Source organism: Columba livia, chromosome 3 (assembly GCF_036013475.1).
Source record: "Columba livia isolate bColLiv1 breed racing homer chromosome 3, bColLiv1.pat.W.v2, whole genome shotgun sequence".
Lineage (NCBI taxonomy): Eukaryota > Metazoa > Chordata > Aves > Columbiformes > Columbidae > Columba > Columba livia.
In genome coordinates this window covers 48,269,423-48,294,054 of record NC_088604.1, presented here as the reverse complement: position 1 = coordinate 48,294,054, position 24,632 = coordinate 48,269,423, and the positions used below count along the sequence as shown (strand labels likewise).

General features: G+C 36.2%; 1 protein-coding gene across 14 annotated transcripts in view; it reads left to right on the top strand.

Annotated features, from left to right (window-relative positions):
* The window catches only part of LOC102097064 (zinc finger and BTB domain-containing protein 24), an 86,832-nt gene that overhangs the window by 26,081 nt on the left and 36,119 nt on the right, over positions 1–24,632 (top strand). For 12 of the 14 annotated variants that reach the window (XM_065059701.1, XM_065059700.1, XM_065059696.1 and 9 more), the window contains 8 exons: positions 3,173–3,386; positions 3,890–3,954; positions 9,324–9,425; positions 16,772–16,975; positions 17,932–18,044; positions 19,006–19,218; positions 19,801–20,067; positions 24,218–24,336. In XM_065059701.1, coding sequence (XP_064915773.1) covers positions 3,173–3,386; positions 3,890–3,954; positions 9,324–9,425; positions 16,772–16,975; positions 17,932–18,044; positions 19,006–19,218; positions 19,801–20,067; positions 24,218–24,336 — 1,297 coding nt within the window. Of the gene's footprint in view, positions 1–3,172; positions 3,387–3,889; positions 3,955–9,323; positions 9,426–16,771; positions 16,976–17,931; positions 18,045–19,005; positions 19,219–19,800; positions 20,068–24,217; positions 24,337–24,632 lie in introns of those variants that run through there. The other 2 variants (XM_065059706.1, XM_065059709.1) reach the window with 1 other exon arrangement.

Sequence of the window (24,632 nt, the reverse complement as noted above, 5' to 3'; positions counted from 1 at the left end):
AAGCATGGCATCTTTATAAACTAATCATCCTCACAACTCAGCTACTGTACCTGAACTACTTGGTCACATAGCTTTGTGAAATTTTGTAACACCTAAAACGTCTTGACTAAAAGTCTTCCAGTGTGGCTGGAGCTTGTAGACAGAGTAATTACAGACTGAACATTTCTATGAGAAAGTTCTAGATCCAGTGTTTGTCAGAAAATCATCTTTGCTGCTCCTGTCATTCAAGAAGGCCTCATCTAAGATACTTCCAGAAAGAACTTAAGGACAAATTGCATTTCCATGCCTCATCTTTGCTTCTGAGACATTTAAAGCATATTGAAATGTTCATGAGCCTGGTTTCTGGGACACAGTGCATTGTGTTTTCTTATAACCACAAAAAGCACCTTATTCATGTAGTTGACATGCCGTAATGTAATGTTAATACAGTGTATTAAATAACAAACAGCAGAAATTAAGGTCTAACCGTTTCTTCAGGGAGAAGACTGAGATCATAGAATCAGAGAATGTCCTGAGTTGAAAGGGACCCACAAGGATCATTGAGTCCAACTCCTGTCCCTGCATATGACAGCCCCACAGTTCACACCATGTGTCTGAGGGCCTTGTCCAGTCTCTTCTTGAACACTGTCAGGCTTGGGGCTGTGACACCTCCCTGGGGAGCCTGTTCCAGTGCTCCACCACCCTCTGGGGGAAGAACCTTTTCCTAATGTCCAACCTAAACCTCCCCTTCAGAATTCTGTTAACTTTCTCTTGACTTCTCAGAATTTGACAAATTAGTGAATTAATTGGATAAAAGAAAAGCTTGTGTCATCTTCTCTGAAAAGCTTTATTCTAGATCAGACACTTTGGAAACAGAAAATTCTTAATGGGAGCCTTGTTGAAAACTGGTCAATTGTAACTGCCCCTTATTTTCTTTTGGGAAGGGAAGAACTTGGGAGTCCATAGCAGAGGCTTTCAAATTAAGTGGTTCCTTCCAGCAATGTACACCTTTCTGCCATTCCCACTAGTTCTCAAAACCTAGCTCTGAATTACTTGTTCTAATCTGAACAATCTATTTTATACTCTTGGTAGCCACCTCTTCCATGCAATCGTCTACTGTTTCTCTAGTCTGGTAGACGGCAGATGCTTTAAAGCATAAATGTAAGAATTTCCCAGAAGTTATAGAGGTCCTTCATGAAATTTAAATTTCGTGCTCACAACCCTGATGGTGCCTCTTTTTGAATTAACACTGTTACAGGCTTTATATTAAATAGAAAAAAAAAAAAATAAAAACAAAACAAAACAAAAACCAGACCTACTTTCTTAATTACAACCCATTTGGCCCTATGTAAAAGTAGCTTTCAGGCTTGGAAAGAAATCCATCATTCCCATTGTTAATGTGTTTGAGATGATAATGAGTCTATATCCTAATTCTATCCCTGGAGCTGTATCAGGCTTTCATATGAATCAATGACGATATATTTTTTCTTCAAAGTTTCATTCACTGGTGGGAGGGAATGAATTAACATACTTTAAATAATAATGCATATGTTTTTGCTGTCTCAGCTTGAAACTGGCACAGAGATTTTCTTAACAGACTTTCAGTTGTATTAAAACAAGACATTGCAAGAACATTGTTCTTTCAACCAGAATCAGCTGAACTACCTACAAATCTGCTCCATTAGTAAGCTAGCTTATTTCTGGTTAATGCCAGTAGCAGATTTCTCAGGTCAGCCCCTTAGGAGTTGCTAATTCATTATCCATTATTCTAAAGGGTTATATGTCACTTGACCAATTTGATCAAGTATACTGAAATCACTCATCAGATGAAACAACTTTGAATCCTTTGAGTAAGGAACACACATGCTGGTACCCAATGAAGAAACAAGTTAGTTACAGTATAGTAATTGTGATGGTTCTGGACATTCTGCATATGATAATTCTGTAATTTAAGCTGCTTCACTTCAGTTCAAAATCTTTTGGACTCTGACTAATGAAGTAAATTATTGTTCTTTGGCATTGTTGCTTTTCGTAATACTGTGAGAAAACACAAAGATGGGAAATCACATGCCTGGGCCACCAGGCAAAGCCACTGAAAACTCTCACAACTTTTTTTCAGAAGAATACCAAGACAGAATTATCTAAAGATGAGTTTACAAAGTATATTTTTTAAAAATATCCTTAACTCACCCTTCGTTTTCCAAAACTACATTTAACTGAAACTATTGGTTTGAAATATAAACTATTCCCACAAAATTATCATCTGCTTCAAGTCAACTCCAATGTACCCAACAGTTAAGAAACTTGTTTCTCACAGTTCAAATTCCGATAAAAATACATTTTGTGTCAGTTGCTGACAGTGGTCGTGTGATATATGGGAGAAATAAGTATCAGTAAACTGAGGTGAAAGAGGCAAGATCATATCTGCTATAAGGTTTAGCTAAAATGTAGCTTTTTGCCTTTGGATATGTTTCCTTGAATTTAGCTATTTTGTTTCCTTTTGTTCTTTTTATTATTTTCTTAATTTGGGCAATTTTGTTAACTATTTGATTCCCACTTATTTCTGTCATTTAAATAATAATGTACTTGTGGAGTTTACATTTTTACAGAAATTTGAGTCATTACTTTGTAAGCTATTCCCTGAACTAGTATAAACTGGCATAACTAACTCCACTGATGGAAATGGATTTCAGCCACACAGCCATGTATCATAAACCTATTTGCCCGAGTAAATAAGTCAGTACAGTTCCTAGTAGGAACAACATATTCTTCATTTCTGTCAACCAGCTGTAGTAGTTTTGGTGTGTATGTTATTTATATTTTTATTTGAATGTTTTTCATTTGCTTCTTTCATAGTTTTCTTCATACATATACAAACAAAATAAATACCAAAGTAATGCACGATATACAGAAATATTAGACCAATCATTTCAGTGCTGTCTCCCCTTATAGCCTTCATCATAACATGCCCATATACCCAGACTGAGTTTATTAGGTGCTTGAAATTGAAAACAAAGCTCCAAAACCTTATAACGCAACAGTATAATAACATTTCAGTGGTATGTATGCCCTTTCTTGGCTTTCAAAAGAGTAGGAAAGTTGTCTATCATTTATTAAATAATTTTCATAACTCAAATAACTTTTGTTTTGTACAGATACATAAAACTCATTACTGTTCTGTATTTTACTACAGGAGCCTGTATACTACACAGAGCATACTTAGAAAATAGGGATGAACTTGATCCTAAAATTTTGAAAAGACTAACAGATGAAGCATTACAAAAGAAAGAAGAAGAAGAAGAAGAAGGAGAAGAAAGAGGAGGAGAAGAAGAAAGAGGAGGAGAAGAAGAAAGAGGAGGAGAAGAAGAAAAAGGTGAAGAAGAAGAAGAAGGAGAAGAAGAAGAAAGGTAAAACATTCCAAATATCTCAATGTATAAAATGAGCATAAGAAAATTCTAGCCTTACTTTGTGTTCAAGGTATCAGTGCATTTCTCAAAATAAATCACAGAATCACAGAATGTTAGGGATTGGAAGGGACCTCGAAAGATCCAACAGTCCAATCCCCCCGCCGGAGCAAAATGTACCAAAAAATTACGCTAAGACTAGTTGTGATGTATAGGAATTAATCCAATATGTGTTAACTTTGAGGAATATCTAATTTAGATCAGTAAGTATGGTGGCAGAAGATTCTCTTGCTAAATGCATTTTCATTAGCCTTTCATTAGTCCAGGCTTTTGATGCAATAAGACAATTATATTTTAGATGATAAAATGTATTTGATTTTTATTTTGTACAACTCAAATTATATTTCAGTTCCCAGCAGTATATTTCTACATCTTTACTTATATAGGTGCAGCTTGCTTCTGTAGTATTTATGTAAGTCTTAAGATGAATAATCTTTTACTTACAGGAGAAAAATGCAAGAAATACCGACAACAGAGGAAGAACCATCTTCAGAGGCTGCTGAGGAGAGAGGTGAAAGTGTACATCATTTGACTTCTATTTTATCTAATTATGTGTTTCAAATCACTTAGTAATTTCATTTTTATGCGTATTTTACAGTTTTTGTTTCCTTTTTACATTCAGCATCTAGAAAAATGACTTTCTATTACTATCTGATTCCTTCACCGATTCAGGCACTCATTTCTATGTGTCATTCTTAATGGATGTTACAGCATAGACACATATTAAATCAGCCAGAATAGTTATGGTTTTCAATAAATCCAAAGCACAGGACTCTATCTCCTCTAGTAACTTTTCTAGTGGGTTATTAACTGTATTGAAACTTCCTACTCATCAAAAAGTCTGTATCCCCTCACAAGTTAGACAACATTGTTAGAACTTAGCCAACAGCTAATGAGAAAATCGCAAAGCAGTCGGATTTTCTGTTCCTTTTCCAAGGAGCTCAGCCTGAAGTAATTAAAGGGGAATGGAAATTATTTCGGGAGTGACTTTTTTAACAGGCATTATGTATTGCTGAAGCTGGTAGCAACACACATCATGAATTGCTGAATCCAGTAGCCCAGCAGAGATGAGGCTGCTCCATCTCCATGTCCCCAGGACTATTCAGTAATGAGTCTGAGCATGTATTCCCATTTCTCCTTTCATCCTCTTCTTATTCTATTATCCATGCTTTTTCCTCCCCAGTCCACTTTGATCCCTCCTTCTCTTTGCCTTTGGTCCTTCTCAGAAATGCCTCATAATATTATAAGTCTCTCAGAATCCCAAACGGCTTTTCCTGGCGTCCTCTAATGAATCTCATGCCCTGTAGGTAATAATCCCCCTCAGCCAGGGAGAGACCCTCTGGTTGACTCATCTCAATAGATCCTACACTCAGACAATGCCTTCATCATCCTCTTTTAATAACACCAAGGGAAACCAAGTCAAGGTTATGTTTCTTCTGATTAGGGTATATGGCTTCCTCAACCTGTCATTGTTTTTTTTCCTCCTTTGTGCTTATGGGGTCTAGCCTTTAATAACACAATCTAACAACATAAATAAAATGGAATTATGTGTATTACATGAGGTTTTCCCTCTAATATTAATAAAAAATAGGGGTAACGACTTTCTTACTTCACTTATTTCTGTATTGACAGAACCACACATTATTTTTTTAGCCACTCTGTATTTCCTGTAAAGAGTCTACTTTTATATCAGAATTGTGCTATACTTTGTTTCCAACAATGAAAATATAGGTGTCCTGGGCAAGAGTGAATAATCTGTGAGGAGTGAGATTTTGTGGACAGGCCAACTGTCACAAAAGGCTGGATTTTTTGCACCTCAGACAATTCTGTCGGTTGGGTCAAGGTTTAGAATTAATTCCAGTTAGTTTCAATGCTTTTAAAACTCAACAGTCAAAAAAATGGCAGGCTTGTACTTTCTTTTTTACTTTCTTTAATCACTGCCTACTTTCTTAGAAGAATGTGGCTGTCTGATTTGGATCTGCTGTCAAGACGTAGTACCATATACAAGTATCTGTCTCTACATTAAAAACCAGGTTGCAGACTTCGGAGTATTTTCTTCCTCTGCTACGGGAACTCAAGGTTTCTCCATCATAACCTAAATTACCACCTGAGGCCTGAAGCTGAAATTTAAAAATGAAGCGTATTAATATCCACTTTTCTTTTTCTCTCAACAGTGGGGGCCTAGATTGCCATTACTGTCTTCCTTTCAAACATAATGTGCTGATTTGTTTAGAAAAATATTATGGCAAAGCTTAAGTTCTGTATTGTCAACATGTGTCACGTACACGTTCTTTCATTATCCAGCCTGGTGTTTATTTTACTTATACATAACAAGGGCTAAGTTGTAAAGATCGTATAAGACAGACTGAGTATGATAGCATGCTTTTAATTTTTACTTAAGTAACATTTCACCTACTCTCTGGAAAAAAATCTCTAGCTTTGTAGGGTTTTTAAATTGCATGTAATTTTTTTAAAATTTATGCATCATAACGTTTTCTATTTTCTAATAGAACACATAGCTCTTCTCCAAAGTGAATGAGTTCTAAATTATTAAATATAAAGAGTTCTACACAGATACTCTATTATCTCTGTCTCAGACAATAAAGTTCTTCTAGCTTTGAATATCTCACTCATTTTGATCTGAATACATCAAAACAACAATTATTAATGATAGAAGTAATAATGTAATATACACACTCGTGCTCTTAACACGTGATAAATCCTTGTTTAGAGAAAATCATTTCTACCTACGCCTACATTTGATTTCAATAATCAAATACTGACTCACCAAAACACTTCAGTCATGCTGCTCTTAGCCTAACATCTGTTTTATTTCACATGTAGTGCCATCAGCACATTGACTGCAGCTTTTCTCCCATGTGACATGTCTTTACAAAAATACAAATAAATTATATTTTCACAGTTTTAGTTGGTTTTTTTCTTTGTTAATATAGCAGTTATGGTATAAAAATGAAAACTCAAAAAAATACTCCAGAGCCCAAGTCATGCTCTTTTGATGTCTCACATGTCTTATCATACGGAAATGGCTCACGGATGGACCATGGAGATTTAGACTGGACATTTGGAAGTATTTCTTTACCAAGAGGGTGGTCAAACACTAGAACGGGTTTCCTAGAGAGGTGGTCAATGCCCTAAGCCTGTCAGAGTTTAAGAGGCATTTGGACAATGCCCTTAACAACATGCTTTAACTCTTGGTCAGCCCTGAATTGCTCAGAAAGTTGGACTAGATGGTTCCTTCTGACTGAAATAATCTCTGGTCTAGTCTATATAAATAAATATGCATTTCAATAATTGCAATTTTTGTAACCTCAGTGTGACATTGAAGTAATTGGGATTGCTTCAGAACTGAACATTTTCAAATTTATAATGTTGTTTGTGTTTAAAGGGAAAAAGTGATTCCAGTAATGAGCAAGGCGTTTATGTGTGTCTTAATGAGACCGAAAGTAAATGGAGGAAGAGAGCTAGGCTAAATTTGACAAATATAGTTAAGTGAGTTAGGATGGTAAGTTCAATGCTGAAAATGTCTGTTGAAGGTACACCAACAATTTATGTGGTAACTCTTGAGTGTAGTGTCTAGCTGAAAATTATAGCCACACATCTTTTTTCATGACCCTTGACACAATTATTCTGAGCTTAAATTATTTCTGCAATTTCTTACAGTATTTAAGCATTTTTGCAGCAGGTTTGCATGAATATGGATTTATTTATACTACCAGACAGCTATATGACTTCATGAGAATATATTGCAGGCTTTGTAGAAGAGTTATACAGCTTCAGGCAGATCTGTGGTTTCATTCCAATCTTCCTGAGGCAAAACTTGGCATATTTATTTCCTACCATGTTTCAGCAATAAAATATCCCATACAACTGATTTTATCCACTGAAGCAAACAGTTGCCATGGTTTAAGACTTTATTTTTCTGTACTTTATTTATCAGCTCTGCTTTTCTGCCAGCAATTACCCCCTTCCTACAGCAGACTCAGCTGGAGCACGTCTGCCTGTGCCTCAGTCACTGTAGCTCAGGGTGGTGTGTTAGCACAACCCCATCCTCACTGGTGTCTCTTCTACTACTCTTGCTATTTGGGCAGAAACTCTTGCATGAAATAAATGAGTAAATAAATAAATGCGACCTCATAATTCCAGACGTCGCCTTTTGTGCTTGTTCTTCACGGCTGTTAATACCAGTATTTGTTATAAATGCTTTAATATTTATCTCATCCCCTCCCTTTGACGTGTTACAGATGGTGGAGGGTTGAATCAATACCCATGTCTTTAGCTGTTATTTTATATTCTTGATTTTTTTATCATTGTGTTAAATTCAGTAAGATATATTAACAACAACAAAAAAATATAATAATAATTAAACCTGTACATGTTAGGACATTCCCCTTTAGTCTTTGAAGATAAATGCTTTTTGGAATCCATTGTAATTATAGCATTTGCCAGGCAGTTGGAGTATATCCAGTCCTACAACCTCTAAATATATTTTCTTCATTTTTCTTGGCTGGCTTGCATCTTGATTTGTTTTTTTTTTTCTACCTCTAACTGGAGGCTTTTCAGTGAGAGAGTGTAAACAAGGACAGTTCATTAATCTGCAGTCAGGGGATAGCAAATTACTTGTACCACAAACTACCAAGCAAGCTGTAGTGATATTAACTTCACAGTTTGTTCAGTCTTTGAGCAAAGTTACATGATCTTGAAAGTCACTTTCTGGCCTCCCTCATAAACCAGATATGATAGTTACATTCTAGTATCTGTGATCACAGAATTTTAGGCAGAGAATTTCAAAATAGAAACAGAAAGGTTATGAACAACTTTCTCAATTAAATCCCAAATACCTTCAGTTTTTAAATTCTTTTAGTCTCATTCAGATAAATAAAGGCTGGGGGATATTGGTTTAGAATTTGCATGTTGACAGCCTTAAAAAAGCATATTCCACTTTGCACATATTTTCCTGCATGTTGTTTTCCTATTCATGTATATTATAGACTCTTGATTTATTTATTGCAGACCGTCAAAACTCATTTTGCTTGACTGCATTCCTGTATATATCAAAAGAAAATAAAGAACTAGAATAAGTGAATAATTTTCTCAATTTGAAACACTCTAAAGGTTGTGAGTTTCTGTCCATTATATATAAGAGTCTTGTTTACGAGATGAAGTTTCCTGATTCTACATAAATCAGAAATTCAATGTTTCCAACATTTTTTCCATGATGTTTGTGTTTTCTTTGCCAAAAAGGAGATGTACATGAAAAGAAATGTCATCATTTCAGATTTTAAAATACATTCTTGTTTAGTATGATTTGAGTTTTGGGTAATCATAACATGTTGAGATGTATTAGTGGAGTTTTATTACTCTCAAAATGGTCTAAGGACATAAGCCTAACAAGGCTTGTAGGAAAAAGTAATACTTTATTGACTGACTGATACAGTCGGAAAAATTACACCAGCCTTCAGGTCCACAAGCCTTTCTTCAAATCAGAAGCATTTCTACCCTATAGGAGCTGTTCTCTAGAACACCAAGTTCTCTCTTTTGCCAAGTCTTGTTTTTGAGCCTGGTTTGAGCACAGAACACATAGATGATATTCTTGTGTAAAAGCACTGAATTAAATAAAGTAATTCTCCACTTTATTCATAGTCATGTGGCATCTGGTCTACCTTTCCCCACAGATCAGGTAGCTGATCTTAAAATGTTTTGGTCAGCGTGTAATCACTGAGCATCAAAGTAAATACTTTTCTGAAGGTGATCAAATATAAGTTTTGCAGTGTGGTCCAAAAATACCTTTATTTCTATAGTGCCTCCATCACCTCTCAATGGGTTTGTTGAAGTTATTTATGATTTTATTTGTGCCAACAGAATTTGAGGACAATAATGAGCAGCTTCCACCTGAAACTGAACAAACGCTCCAGAAAAAGCCTGGTGATTCTGCAGATTACAAAGAAGAATCTAATCCTACAGGTTGGCCTTGTAGCATATATAATCTCTCTTACTTGATAACATCAAGAATTGCATGCCTTCCTTTTCTGCAAGTTTTTACTATATTTGAAAATTGGCTGTAAATATCATTCTTTACCTTCCCTTTCTTTCTTTTAAAGAAGTTTATAATGGAGTAGTTAGGTTCAAGTTATTTAAAGATTTATAAATGCAATTAAAGGCACAATGTTTTTTCCTGTTAAAAATAATGCACCAGGTATATGCACCTTGAAAAACAGCAAAATCCCACTATTGTGTCTGCTGCCTAAATACCAAATTAATAAACATATACAGGGATCTATGGGAATAACAAATAAAGTGAGCATTGCTGAAATTCCAGGTTGACACAACTTCTTGTATGCAGAAATCCATGAGCACTCTCTACAGGATAAAGTGATAAGGGAGTGAAATCAGAGGAGAAGAAAAAAGAAGTGAGAAAGTCACTCTCATGGATTGTGACCGCCCCCCCCCCCCCCCCCCCCAAAAAAAAGTAGAAAGAAAATACCATGAAAAAATGGAGCAGGGGGGAGAATCAAATTGCAGTATTCACAAACATTCACGTGCGATTTTTATAAATCCCAGTTCTACAGACCATTTTCAAATTAATATTGTGTTCGCATTAATCAGAAATTACTCGTCCATTCCCTGTGGCTAGAGATCTTGGGAAAAATGGAAATGGATTAATTTATCTTTGGATGTGAATGATCAAAATATGTCCTGTATTTTCTTCACTCTTCCCTTGTCCTGCTAACAGCTTGCTAGGAATCACACAAGGAATCATGTTTTCTTCTTTTCTTTTCTTTTTTTCAAGGTAAAATTCTGCAGTACATAGGACTCCACAAAGCCATAAGCTAATGACAAGATATATGAAATCCTGTAGTAGCCTTCTCTCAAAAAATACTTTGAAGGCAACTCATCTTTAATAGAGATGGCCTGCTTCACTTTTCAAAAAATACATTTTAGCTTTTATCTACTAGAATTTTTAAAATATGTTGAAGTCCAAAAAGAAATAAATCCAACAAAAACCATTTTAATTTACATAAAACATTTTCTTTTACATAGCAAGTTGTTAAATACATACATTTTATGCATTAGAAAGAATCAACTTAATCTGTAAACAGAACTGCTTTTTTTTCCAAACCCCAAAAAAAGCAGTACACACAGTATAAGTCTGTCTACTAAGTACATTTCACTGTAATGCACTGAAAATTATTTGGCAGCACATATTTATAAGTAAGTAATGAAAAGTCTGTGTAAACAAACTACTGTTTCAAAAAGACAAAGTATGTTCATAATGAAATATCCATCAGTTCCAAGTAATGGAAGTGTCACTGTTATCCCACGTTTTACCTTTCTGTTCATTTTGATAGTTAAACCCTAATGAAGAAGACATACTGGCTTCTGGTGTCTGTGTCAGCTTTGGCAGGGTTTGAGAAGGGAGCAAAGAAGGATTTGTTCATTTTTTGTTGCTGAATATGGGCTGAGGGCAGAATAAGTCATATCTAATACTAGCAGAACACTGAAAAAAAGATGTTAAAGCCTTTCCTTCCCCAGCAACTCACTTGGAGAACGTGGGGGCAGAAGAGCCTTTGAGGATTGTTTGTCTCTATGGTAACTATGCTCAGAAAAGCAAAGAAGACAGAGCAAAAGAAAATGAGAGATTGCCATACAGGCATTCCCTGTGAAAGCTCCAGATTTAGGGCTGGGGAGGATTTTTTCCTGTTGCCTCTGTGATAAGGAAAAGAAATTAAGAACAGCACTGTTAGATAGGCTGCCACATCCTCTAAAGGAAAATTGTTGGCATTTTTACATCCATTTATTTTTAAACCATTACTATCTTTTCAGATATTTTTCTTGACTATGTTTCTTGTTTCTTTAAAAATGCCTTCTCACTGTACATCATCTCTGCAAGCAGAATTATTATAACATATCTAATAGCAAAGTTACAGCTGCATTACGTACTTTAAAGTATTTTCAGTACCCTGAGACCCAGTTTGAAACAAACCAAATGTGGAGACAACATTTTTGTCATAATTAGTTTCAAATACCTGAACCAACATCAAATTATGTTCAGGTTGTGCCGGTTTTGGGTTCTCCCTTTTCCCTTGGAATGTAATCCTTTTCTTCTTTTTTTACTTCCTCCCGTTTTCCCAGGGGAAAGTTTCTCCAGTTTGCTTAGGCCTGTATAATCTATTTTAAAACTCCATAAGTATGCAATAATTGCTGCTGGTTAAGTTTCCTTCAGCAAGAAAACTCTCCAATAGAAGTCATCTGAAGGAATTACGTGCCTAGAGTAGAGAATCAAAGCTGGAACACATGCTGGTCCATCATTTACAAACTGTGGCCTATCAAGAGAGGCATAACATGAATTTTAAGTGTTTCTGAGATTAAGGTCCAGAGTGGATTTGTTACATGTTTCAGTGTTCTGTCTCAGATGAGGGTGGTGAGGCACAGAAACAGGCTGCCCAGAGAAGCTGTGGATGCCCCATCCCTGGAAGTGTTCAAGGCCAGGTTGGATGGGGCTTTGAGCAACCTGGTCTAGTGGAAGGTGTCCCTGCTAATGGTAGGGGGGTTGGAACTAGGTAATCTTTAAGGTTCCTCCCAACCTAAACCATTCTATGATTCTATGGGATGATGTCGAGTATTCATTTAAATCCATTATTCTACTTGTATATTTCCAAAGTTTCATGACCTATCCAGAACGGAGAGGTTTTTAAAGGGCAGGACTATAAAAGATGACCCGTTGAAGGCTAGATCCAGGCAGCACACATTACCATCCTTCATACGTTATTGCTTTGAATACGACTGTTGTTCAGAAGGCAGCACATGTGGTTTCTGCTGCGTGAACGTGCCAAGGGTAACACGTGCAAAAAAAGCAGTTAGTGTAACCTAGTTATCAATGTGTCCTTCGCTTATTTTCTTAAAATCTGTGTTCCTAATGGAATCATCATTACATAACGCATTAGTGCTGCCCAAATTTAAGCAGGTTTTACTTGGCTATGTCCCTGTCTCGTTTGGAATACATCACTGCAGAATGCAGCATAATTAATTGTGACATTTAACAACATCTTTAATGCACATAAAAAGGAAAGTATTTTCATGTTCCTGTTTAGAATCACAGCAAGAGACAGAAATGTCGTTGCAGGGGATAACTAATGTAGTGACATGTACAGAATGAATGTGTATTTTAGTAAAATACAAATGTTTATAAACATTTTCAATAAAATTCTAATTCAAGATCAGACTTTGAAATCTGCAAGGCCTTTCTACTTAATGATGTGCCCTTTTGTGCTTTTGTTTTATGTTTGGTCTAAAAATCGTTCAAATACAGAGGTCAGCAACTGAGGTGTCAGTCTAATATTAACCATTGTGTTGTTCAAAGCTGTAAGAAGAGGGGAAATTCATTAAGTGTTCTTTATTATAACACAGCACAAAAATACTTACCAAAATGCTTATTTGTTAACCTGTTATTTAAAAGTGGCTTTTGCAGCTCATTTTGGGGATAGCATGTCAGGGCACTGTGAGGGCCAGCTACTCCCAAAGGAACAAGGAGCTTGGAGCAGAGTGTAGTAATATGGCTAGAGCTGTCCCACCACCCCAGCCAGGAGCAGGGCAGCTCCAGCCCTGGGCATTGGGCACCTCCCTGGGGACAGGGACCAGCTGGGGATGTCGGCCCATGGGTGGGCCCAGCTTGGCAGAGCCCATGGCTGGACAGAGCTGTGGGAGGCTGGAGAACAGCACCACTGCAGCATTGCTGGGGCAAGGCCTGATGGCTCTGGGGGCTGACATGGGGTCCTGGGCCATGGGCAGGTGGGGGGAAGCCCCAGGGATCTGAGCAGGGACAGCCAGGCCATGGGGTCCCTCAGGTCCCTGAGCCAGCATATGAATTGCCAGAAGGCCCAACTTATTTCAAATCTCAAGTTATCATACGTACAGGACAGGTAAATGGTGCTATTGAAAGAATGAAAGTTTCAGCCTCATAAGTGGAAGAATGAAATTCTCAAAAGCACCTAAGTATCTAGAAATTTACTGTATTTCTAGCAGACTACACATTAAAACCCAGACTCATAAGAAGATGTATACATTGCAGTGCCCAAAACTGCCATGCTAACTTTTAAGTGCGTGGCTTCATATGTGGAATTAAGTGTTGTAGAAATAGGCACAACAAGTAGCTAACTGGCAAGGGGCCAACCTGAGTGAGCCATGAAGGAATGTCAAAAGGATGCATGTATTTGAAACCCTGCATTGTTTTAAATTTGGCTGACAACAAAAGAATGGGCATCCCTAACTCAAGCTCTTTGGCATTTAACTCACTGGAGTCAGGGCACTGGCTTGCTTTCTTCTAGAAGACAATAGTGGTGCTGATCTTTGATAAGGTAGCTTAGCCATCCAAGTCAGAAAGATTTGTTAGGTGTGTTCCTCATCCTGCAGGCACTCATATATCCCAGCTGCTATTGACACTTCCAGGCAATCCTTTAGTTGGTTGTATGTTAGATAAAAGTTAAGCAGCATCTCTACTCTGACCATTATGTTTAGTCCTGTTTCCTGCCAAATCTTACTGGTACCTAATCACTGAAATCCATCTACACTGTACTTAGTAATAGTTTGGTTTTGTTTTGTTTTTCTGTGTCTAATTTGGAAAGTTAAACATGGCATTTGTGGATTTCTGCAACAATTCACAAGAAGAGACTGAGAGACATCAGTTCTGGGAAGAAAAGTTCTTAAAGAAGAAAACTATAACAGGGCAGTCTAATTCTTTGTGAGCCAGAAGAATACTTTGGATTTTTCAGGTTGGGGCAAACTCAAACTGAGCTTTACAGTGCTGCAATTTCACATAGTGAGCACTAGCCCACTTAATGCCAGGTAGTAACCATAAAATGCTGGGTTTTTAATGTTTTGAGGTTTTGTATTTTTAAGAAAATGGTCAAAGCTTTTAAATATGCAAGGCATTAAGTAAGGCTTTCATTTTTAGTAATACATCTTTTTATGCATAGGAAGTTATATAAGGAAATATAGCAGTAATTGCCCTTTTCTGTAAAAATCAGTAGAAGTTCACTGGAATAGGCCGAAGCTGTTCTTGTTTGTGCCAAAATATGTTCCTGCTCTTTCAACCTCAAAACAAGACAGAAACAAAAAGAGGAAAGCAAAATTATATCAAAGTAGAAAATCACTCCATCTGCTGTTCAAGCTCTTCCTTGCAGCTTCATTTTGGCAAGAGACAAACACAGCACACACTGTAAGTCCCAGCAAACTTACACTCATGTCAGACCACTTAAGCTATTGCTCTCAACTGCTTTTTTATGTTTGTTATCGGGCTTACAGAACACAAAAGAAAAATTATAAGAAAAAGAAGAAAATCAGGGTTGAAAATTATATGAGTGCAGGGAATGGCAGCAACATCACATTGCTGCTGCCAGAAACTGTTCATGATTTAGTAAGGACATCAAGGCATTTCTGTATCTTTTTCTAGCTGAGGTAGAGCTTTGTCTCAGGACTTTTCAGGGCCCAACAATGTCTAAATAGATACTAATTGCAGCCCTAGTATCTTTCTCCTTTTTTGTTAATGTGTCAATATCAAGTTTTTAATTCAATATCTGCTGTCAATATCAAATTGTTAATTCCCACTGTCTTTTTTAAGCAAAATGGATGGTGGTAGAAGCAGCTATCCCTTTGTTATTTTGCTCACCAAGTATGACAACACCTTTGGTATGGTTTTATCATGTTTACTATGAGTAGTACCTGTGAATTTCTTATTTATATTAATGCGTTCTTTCAGTCTCTAAATCTGCTTACTTTTCATGAGACATTGTTAGGAGACAGGCTTGGACTTTCCTCATCTTAAACAATTGACACTACAAGTTTCTGCACAGTCTATCTTAAGAGATTAAAGTCTTTCATTTCCCTTACTCGTTAAGCAAGTTATTGTATACAGACATGGCTTTGTCAAAGCCAAAAATGTTTGAGAGTTCCTCAGTTCAAGTAAAGGGAACAGTGTACAAAGTCATGCTCTAAGAACATGGTAAACCTTGGCTGCTGCTACTTACAGGGACTTTGCCAATAATGTAAGAGAAGCCGTTCCTGACAATCCTGTCAATAACACAGAGACTCAAGTATGATGCATTCATAACTCTTCAGAGGCCTGGTTTGGTGGTTAAATCACACAAATGAGGCTTGAAATACAGGAGAAATTCATTCCCTCTTTCAGTTCTGTTGCAGACGTGGTTCTGAAATCTTCCATTCCACTTCTCAGAACAAATAGGTCTAAATTTCAAGCTGTTTAACATCCACAGTTTCTGTTTCATATAACTGCCAAGTGTGTTCAGCATCTCTGCAAAGATTAAACATTAGGTATCCAGGAATCAAGACATTCCCATTACAGATCACTTTTAATAGGCGGATCATATTATCTGTGTCTTGCTTCATTTGTTGGTTATGATTAAAGGTATCAGTTGTAATTGAAGAACTCTTATATTGCATGGTTTAGTGTTTTAATTCACAGATTTGCCTTTAGCAATTTAGGATGTAAGTCTTTGATACCATCTCTCATATCCTTGATTTTTATACTGAATTGGACTTCTCTGTTTCATCCCTTCTTTTTCCTTTCTCCCCTAAATCTTCTATTTTTGCTGAAGTTTTGCCATGTCGATCTTTATATATGTATCCCTTTGAGTAAATCAAAGTTTAATTCATTCACATCTCTGTTTTGAGATCTTATGCCAGAGAGGAAAAACAACTAGTAGTATCCATTCTGTTTCTATTAATGTAAAGAGAATATGATCCACTTGAAAAAGAACAGAAACCTAACATGCTCCACAACAGCTTCAGTAACCGAACCTGAACCAGATGGGAACATGAAGTTGCTTTTCTCAACGTATGCCAGTTTTCCTACTCTTTATTTCTTCCTATCCTGGCTTGTTCCATATGGGGCATGACCAAATGAATAGCTTGTCAAAAACTGTTCATCATTAAATCGTAATTTTAAAATTGATTTTTATTCCTTATATATCTTTGCAGAAAGAGTCATCATATTTATTTATGTGCTGGTTTAAATAAACATAAGCAAATTTAGTTAAGTAATTTGACCTTGTTTATTTTCCTGGAGAAGCATCAGTATACACTATATCAACTTAATTAATTTGGCATTTTCAAAGTGTCTTTGTAAACTTGTATAATAATTCATAATTACAGGGGGAGGAGAGAGGAAGCAGCATTTTAAATAAAGATGCCATCATATTTGAAGAAAATAAAAATAATCGTAAAGCATAATGATAATTTTTAAATGCAAAACATTTTAGAAGAGCATTGCCCTCTATATACTATTTGTTTTTCAGAAATCATACTGCCTGAGTTTGCAGAGGATGATCTTCCAGGTCTACCAGAAATGGAAATATTTAAAGGGAAGATTGACCTTTTTCTAAATGACTGGCAAACAGTGGAGTCAGAAATCAAGTCATCTCGAGTTCAGATTGTTGCTTTAGAGATTGCTGGGCAAACTCCAGAAAATCTGCTTAATCAAAGTGTGCTGGGTATGGAAAGTAAGTAATACTGTTTATGTGAGTTGCACTTAAGCTACCAAGAGGGATTTTGAAGAGTTTGTGTGATGAATATATGGAGAGGGGAGGTTAAACTGAGTTCAGCATTACTCACATGAAGTGGGCACAGGGCATGCTGTGTTCTATGGGTGAGCTGAAAAGCACACTAGGAGCCTTTAGGGTATAGCAAGTGTAGGGAACATATGTATTTGAAAAACATGTATAGGGTATGCAGTTATGTACATAACAGCTCTGTAAACATTCTGAGAGAGCATTTCCCCATTTACTTGCTCTATCTGTTCATATCAGGACGCTGGTTTGAGAAATGGACAGATAACAAAGTTTCGCTAATGAACGACATTTGCTGAAGTCAATGAGACTTTCAGGGTGTTTAATAACCTAATCTACCCACCTGCACAGATTGTGTTTCAAGACTTGATTGTTACAGAATTGATATTTTTTTTAGCAAATTACCTTTCTTCACTTGTGTGGTCAAATCTCTAACAATTTTAAGCACCGGATAAATAATACTACATTTTTTTTGTATCATTACTACAATGCAACTATTTTATTAATCAAAACATCTATTGTTCTAGCTTTATAATAAAATAAAATTTGACTGATATTTTCCTCAATGAACAATAGAAAAAAACCTGTTGCAAACAGTAATGGCACTATCTGCATGTGCTTATATAATAGTTTTGTACTACAAGTTCCTATTGAAAATGCCCATTTATTTCAACCAAAAAATAACCAGTAGAATTTCCATTTTTGAAAGAAGCGATATATTAATTCCTATGTCTGTGGAGAACATTTTGTTCTATGAGTAGGATAAATGCAATATACAGTTCATGTGTTTTGTTTTCACATATGTCCTTACTTGTATAGACAAAGAGAATATATTCTGGCATAGCCAAATGAAAAGTATTGAAACAGAGAAAAAAATTTAACCTTTTCAGAACCTCTTAGATATAATGGTTGGGAATTAACTGCTGAAGACTTAGAAGAGGAAGCAGAAGATCTGGCTGCTGAAGTGGAAGAAGAAGAAGTTGAAGAAGAGGAAAATGAAGAAGTAAGCACGCTGACTTTGTCCATTTGTGCTTTCATTTTAACTCATTTATTTTTGAATATAACACCAGAGAAAACAGATTTTGCAGCTGGTTTTGTGTGATCCAGTTTTAACCTCACCGAACAAATACCAGCATATGCTTCAAGAACACTTTCATTGTATTCCTGTGTTCTGACTGATAGTAGTTTTACTCCAGCAAGAAGCATAAATATCCCACCCTAATAGAGCAAATGAATGCACCTGGTTTTGCCAGAGGCAAAGATGGGTTTTATTAAAGAAATAATAGGAGCTTTCATTTCTGGTAACTAAAAATGATTCTGTGCACCATCACGTAAACATCAGAAGATGCAGAGTCCTAATGTGCAATCCTCTGTTTCATCTCAACTATTGATAATTTTAATTAAATTAAAGGTCTAGCTTTGCCTTTCTTTTATTTTCATCCTATCTTGGAAGACGCCCATCCCCCAGTGTAACAGTACAGGATATCCATATGCTGTACTGGAGCAGTATTCAATAAATTTTTTATAAATTTCTTTTATTGCATGAGTAATCTGACTTAATACCAGCTCTCACTGTGTTTTCTGAAGAAGTCTGCTTCTGCACATTTAGAAGCAACAGAAAGTGAGTTTCAAGAACACGTCAGGAAAAGATTTTATCATAAGATACTTCTAGAGTAGTTTTGGTCTTCAACAGTTAACGATATTTTCATTTCAAATGTAAAATGGTTATTGTTTTCTCGATAATTGTCTCTATTAGGTAGGACTATTTGTTTTCTGACTCTGGATCTTAAAAGTGTATATTTTCATAGGCTTATATTCGGTTTACAAGATATTTTGAGAACACCATTCTCATTCAATGTTCAGTTGATGTATTTGACATTACTTGATATACTCTACTTGATCTACTTAATGTATGTGAACTACTGAATTCAAACAGTTTTTGAAAATTTTCCTAATATTTTCAGGATGAAGAAAAAACTAAGGAAAAGAAAAGGCACATGGGAGACACAAAACACTTTTGTCCAGTCTATCTGAAAGAGAATTTTATCCTTTACCCAGGACTCGATGAATATGCAGCTAAATATAAAGAAAAGTTTTATTACTTTTCAACTTCTGAGTACAGAGATAAATTTTTGGAGAACCCTGAGGAGTATGTGGCTCACAATGAACCAATACAAGTGAGAATCTTCAAAATTGTTTAAAGCAGATAATAAGTTAGAGTCACTATTTTCCATTCCAATTTATGATTGTTTATTATTGCTGATTTTTTTCCAGGTAACAATACATATATCAGGCAAGTCCTTGAAACAAATAAAACACATTGCTTCACTTGTGACATTTTAGTGTACGCTTAAATTAACACATTGAGTTACTGATGCAAATAAAGCAGAAAATAGAGGAAGATTATAAACACTTATAATAATCATAAGATGTAATTAACAAATCACACATATTGTGGGGTTTTTTTAGTCTTTTTTTGAAAGTGGACAAAGAGTAAAGACAGGGAAGATTTTCTAGAACTGTCTAATGCAGTTTCATTTTACCAACTGGCACCAACTGCCATAGTGTATTTGTTCAGTATTTCCAGAAAGCAGATAGTCTGTTTGGAACAGCAGTAAAAGGTTTGGAAAAATGAAAATGCAAAATTATGTGACTATTTTTGATGCAATTTTTATAACGATATTTTGGAAGTGAAAAAGAGTAGGGGGTGCACTGTAGACTTCCAACTGTTAAAAAAGTATTCATATTTTTTCCTATAGGCTCCTCCTTTACGGGTGTGCTTACTTGGGACTCATGGAGCGGGTAAAACTACTTGTGCACGACAGATAGCAAACAAATTAGGCATTTTCCATATTCAGTTTGAAGAATATCTACAGGAATTGATCCTACCCAAAACTAAAGTGAAAGTGGGGCAGGATGTTGATGAAGAACCTGAAGATGATGGCAATAAAATGCCAGTCCTACCACAGGAACTGGAAGACTTCTCCCAGACCATAACTGAAACTGAGACTGAAAAAAGCAAAAAGGTAATAATCTGATCTTTTTTATGTCAATACACAACCATTTTGAGACCAGAATAGGAATTTCCTATAAAATTGTTGCTTGATAAAAATCACTTATGTTAAATTATTTATTCAATGAAATTTGGAAATAATAGTTCTTGACAATGTTTTCTTATGAATGCTACATTCTTCAAAACATTTCCAAGAATTGTGTATATGTGTTTTTTTTCTTCTAAATAGTAGAGATAGATGCTAGATGAGCTAAGGAAGACAAACTGAGGAAAAAAAAAAAGAGAAGGTCAAAATAAGAATGGGAAGGTAGGGTTTCCTTCAAGTATTTATAATACGCAGGTTCAGTCTGGTGCATGTGCTCCAATTGCACAGGAGTTTAGAAATGTTCACCAGCAGGGTTCTTTGCGCTCTCTTGGGGTGAAAGAATGGAATGTCTCTACCAGCCCTTCAGTCTGATCATCCCTTGTTGAAAAAGCAGAAATATCTCGGTGTTCATAACAGGGTAAACTAGTATTTTTTAATACAGTAGGCTTTGTAATCTGGATTGTAGTGTTTCAAAACAGAAAAGTCTCTTACATAGCAAAAAATATGCCTTCCAGTTGAAAAACTGTTTCAAATAGCTGGGTGTTCTTGATACTGGTAAAATAATTCATAAAATCAGTTCTTTTTCTTAATCAGATTGAATACTGATTCAAAATTGTTATAGGTATACATTCTAAACCCCATTTCTTGCAGGATGTAATTTCCCTGAACAATAAACATTTACATAAATGTTTATCAGGAGAGAGTACTTCCTTTAACTAGACAGTGATATATTGGGAAAAACAGACAAGGTTTCAACACAAATATGTTATTGTTTAGATACATGGATAGGATTGAAGCTTTTATTGAGAAGTCTCAACACAGGTACACAGCCTATAAATCTTTCAAAAAGCTTGAAAATATACCTCCTAGACAATACAAATAAGGGTTTATCCAACTCTTAAAGCTTCAGAAAGAAATAAGTTTCTGAATCACATTCTAAGAGCCATTTTTTTTGTGCTCCTGATGTTTGACATGTTCCTTCAAGGTACTCATCACCAAAGACCTTCAAAGACTGCCCACCCCAGAATCTAAGGAGCATGCAGGAAGCGAAGCAGGCTGCAGAGAAGGCACACAGGAACAGCCAAAAATTATATTAGAAAGATAAGCACTCAATGGAAGTAGAAAGCAGTGAGGGATCTGAAGAGTAGCAAGCAGAATTTCTACAGGAATAATAGTAGCAAAATAAGACCTGGAAAACAGGAGTCTGCCATTGAGTGGGGCAGGTGACCTTTTGGTGAAAGCTACTGGAAAGGCTGAGATGCTCAATCCCTTCTTTACCCTGGTCTTTGTTAGTACAGTCTAGTCTGTGGCCTTCCAGGTCTCTGTGCCTAATAGGAAAGCATAGGTAAAGGGTGGTACTACTCACAGCTGAACACAATCAAATTTGGGATCATTTATGTAATCTGGACATATACAAGTCAATGGGGTGCATTCATGGGCGCTGAGAAGCTGCCGAAGGTACATTCAAGGCCACTCTCTATTGTTTTGAAAAGTGGGGGAGGTTCCTGATCACTGAAAGGTAGTGTACCTGAGGAAATAATACAACAGCAGGTGATACTGGAAGCAAATGCTTCAACACAGATGGAATACTAATGAAAATCATGGATATCAGAACAAAACTTCAGGTTTTCATCAGTTAAATCTAAGAGGAGGCTCTTTTGGCAAGTCAGTTTATAACTTGGTCATCACAGCCGAAAATATAGCAAGTGTTCCTGGCACTGATGGTTGTGGCTGGCTCTCGTTCAGCTTCATTTTCCTGGCATCAATACGTGTGTTACACAGAGGCACTTCTGTTAATATTTTTTCCTCATCATCTTTTTATCTGCTGGTAAACAGTTTTCTACAGTAGTATTTTTTTCTTACTCTTCTCATAAAACACTTTATCTGATGGCATGACCAAAATACGGCTGGAGCAATTGCAGTTCAGCTTAGAAACCTATTCTTTGGTCCATGCACAGAACTCTAGAGAATAAGCTTATGGACTCCCTTAAGCATCTCTCTGAGTATGACTACCACTGTCAGACTATCCTGTTTTTCACTGATCAATACCTCGCCAAAATAATTACATTTAATTTCATTTATATAATTTTTTTTCACTTTGACACAAGATGCTAGAAGCGTATCTATCAAAGCTTAAGGTAAAGGTCAGCTATAACACTCAAAGGAAAAATACTAAAAGCAAATAAAACATACCATGCAGTCTGGGAAGTTTAGCAAAAATACATCATCCTGGTTGTTTAAATATGTCTCAAACAAAGCCCTCACAGCATTGACAGGTCCGGGGAGCAACCTTGTCCTTTGAACCATCGCAATGTGAGGTGTTCTCTTTACTGTACCCAGAATATACATCTCATGTTTCTTTTCTTTTATCAATACGAATGCAGTTTCAACAGCTTATCTGCAGTGGTGGTATCAGTGATACATTTTCATATGGGTTTACTGTTTTCTCCCACTTCACGCATTGCTTTCAAGATGCCTTTGTGTTACAGATCTGGCTGCCACTTGGCCTTCTTAGGTATCCATTACGCCATACTAATATCTTTTAATATATTTTCTGGGTCAGGAGCTAGAGAAAATGTTACTTACACAGACACTACATTAGACCTGTGGCTGCCAGCATGTTCTCAAGTTCTTTTGGCTACATTATCAGAATAGATGTCCGGCATAGGAATGCTGATTCAGACATGTTCTTGCAGCAAGCAGCCCCCTACTATCATTTTGGAGGTTCCTGAATAATTTTGGATCCTTTTGTTAAAAAGGATTATTCCTTTCTTTTCTGACAGGTTGTGCTAACAAATTCTTGAGCAATTTGGGTTTATATGACTACTACATGAGGAAAGGACAAGAGAACTTTGTAATAAATTCACAAAAGAATATCAAGGGACAACTTAAATCCATTTGCTGAGAGGATCAGGGGAATAACCAGCTGCATGTTAAGTTTTTTCTCCAAGTGACTTTGGATGCAACTTAGGTGCATGTTTTATGGTCACTGCCATTAAAAAACACACTCTTTTGGTAGTCCATGTCTAGTCTTCTTAACAAATACAGATGACTTTTTACAAATGAGACCTATGTAAGGAATGGCAGAAAAAGTACTGAACTCTTTAAAGTATACCAGACACATTTCTCTTACAAACTTTGCCATTCTATTTTCAGGGAAAAAATATCAGCTAAGTAGAAAATAGCATTTTCTTCTTCTGTGAATATTATCATGAAAAATTATCACAGCAGATCAAGAACAGTGATATTTTCTGACTTCTAATGTTGTCTTTTGGACAGTATACTTGTAAAAACATGTATTTTGATATTGTGACTGCTGTAAACTAATCCAGAATCACCAATGTATACCCTCCATTCTTTTTTACTGCCGTTTGTGTCAGGAAACCATTCTATGAGAAGTGCATCCTCATCCGTATGAATCTCACAGTGTTACTTGTTCTGAAAAAATTAGTTTTTGGCAAGAATTTAAGAGCTACATTTGGTATTTGAATGGTCTGCATCTGACCAGTCACTAATAGTACTACTGCTCTGTAGAACATCACTGCCTTTCTGATGTCTGGTCATGTGCCTGTGCGCAGTAACCTCACATATACCTTTCCTTGACATCTTTCTTTGGATTGCATCAAAACATAAAAAAAGTTGCTTTTAAAAAGTAATAAACCATTCTGATGTAGAGCAGATAGTCTTCCAGCATGCAAACATGTATAACCAAGTGGAAAACTTCTTGCAGGCAATCAGGTGAAACTGTGATCATCTCAGTTTCTATTCCTCTGAATTGAGCATATGTATGATTGTGTTTGGGTTTAGGTTTCATTAAAACTCATACAGCAGCAATTGCCCCAGCATTAGGGAATTACTGAACCCCAAGCACATAAAAAATATCTCAAAATTAATAATGTAGTACAGTGAAATGTGGCAAATTAGTTTGTTTCTGCTGATTTAAATCAAATGAAGGTAGTATCACGGAGTCACAGAAGTGTCGGGCAGATCTATCTTTCTGTGCTTTTTGTTTGGTTGGTTTCAGTTTGGGGTTTGTTTTGTTTTGTTTTCATTTTTTGTGGATTTTCTTTATATAAAGGAACTGGAGTTAACTGAAGAGGAAGAAGCAATCAAAGCAAATCTAGTGGATAATCAGGAACTGCCTCCAGAAGTCCTTGATAACATTGTTCCTGACTGGTGGAGGAAAGAGCCGTTCCGGTAACTGTAATTAGATTCTCTCCTTAATTAATCTTAGGAAGTATATAATTCATTATGTCCACAATTACAAATAACTATTGCAGACATTATTTCGATGCTCTTGTACTTTTTATGAATCGTGACCTACCTCTCAGTTTTGGTTATGTTGCTCTATTTTGACTGATATTTTGACAGCAATATAACGTCTCATACAGTCTCCACAGGACTGGGCAAAAGTACTTAGTGCACTTGAATTTGATTAAATCTCCTGAATAACGGGGTAGTTTTCATGGGCTTGCAAGACAGATATGAAAACA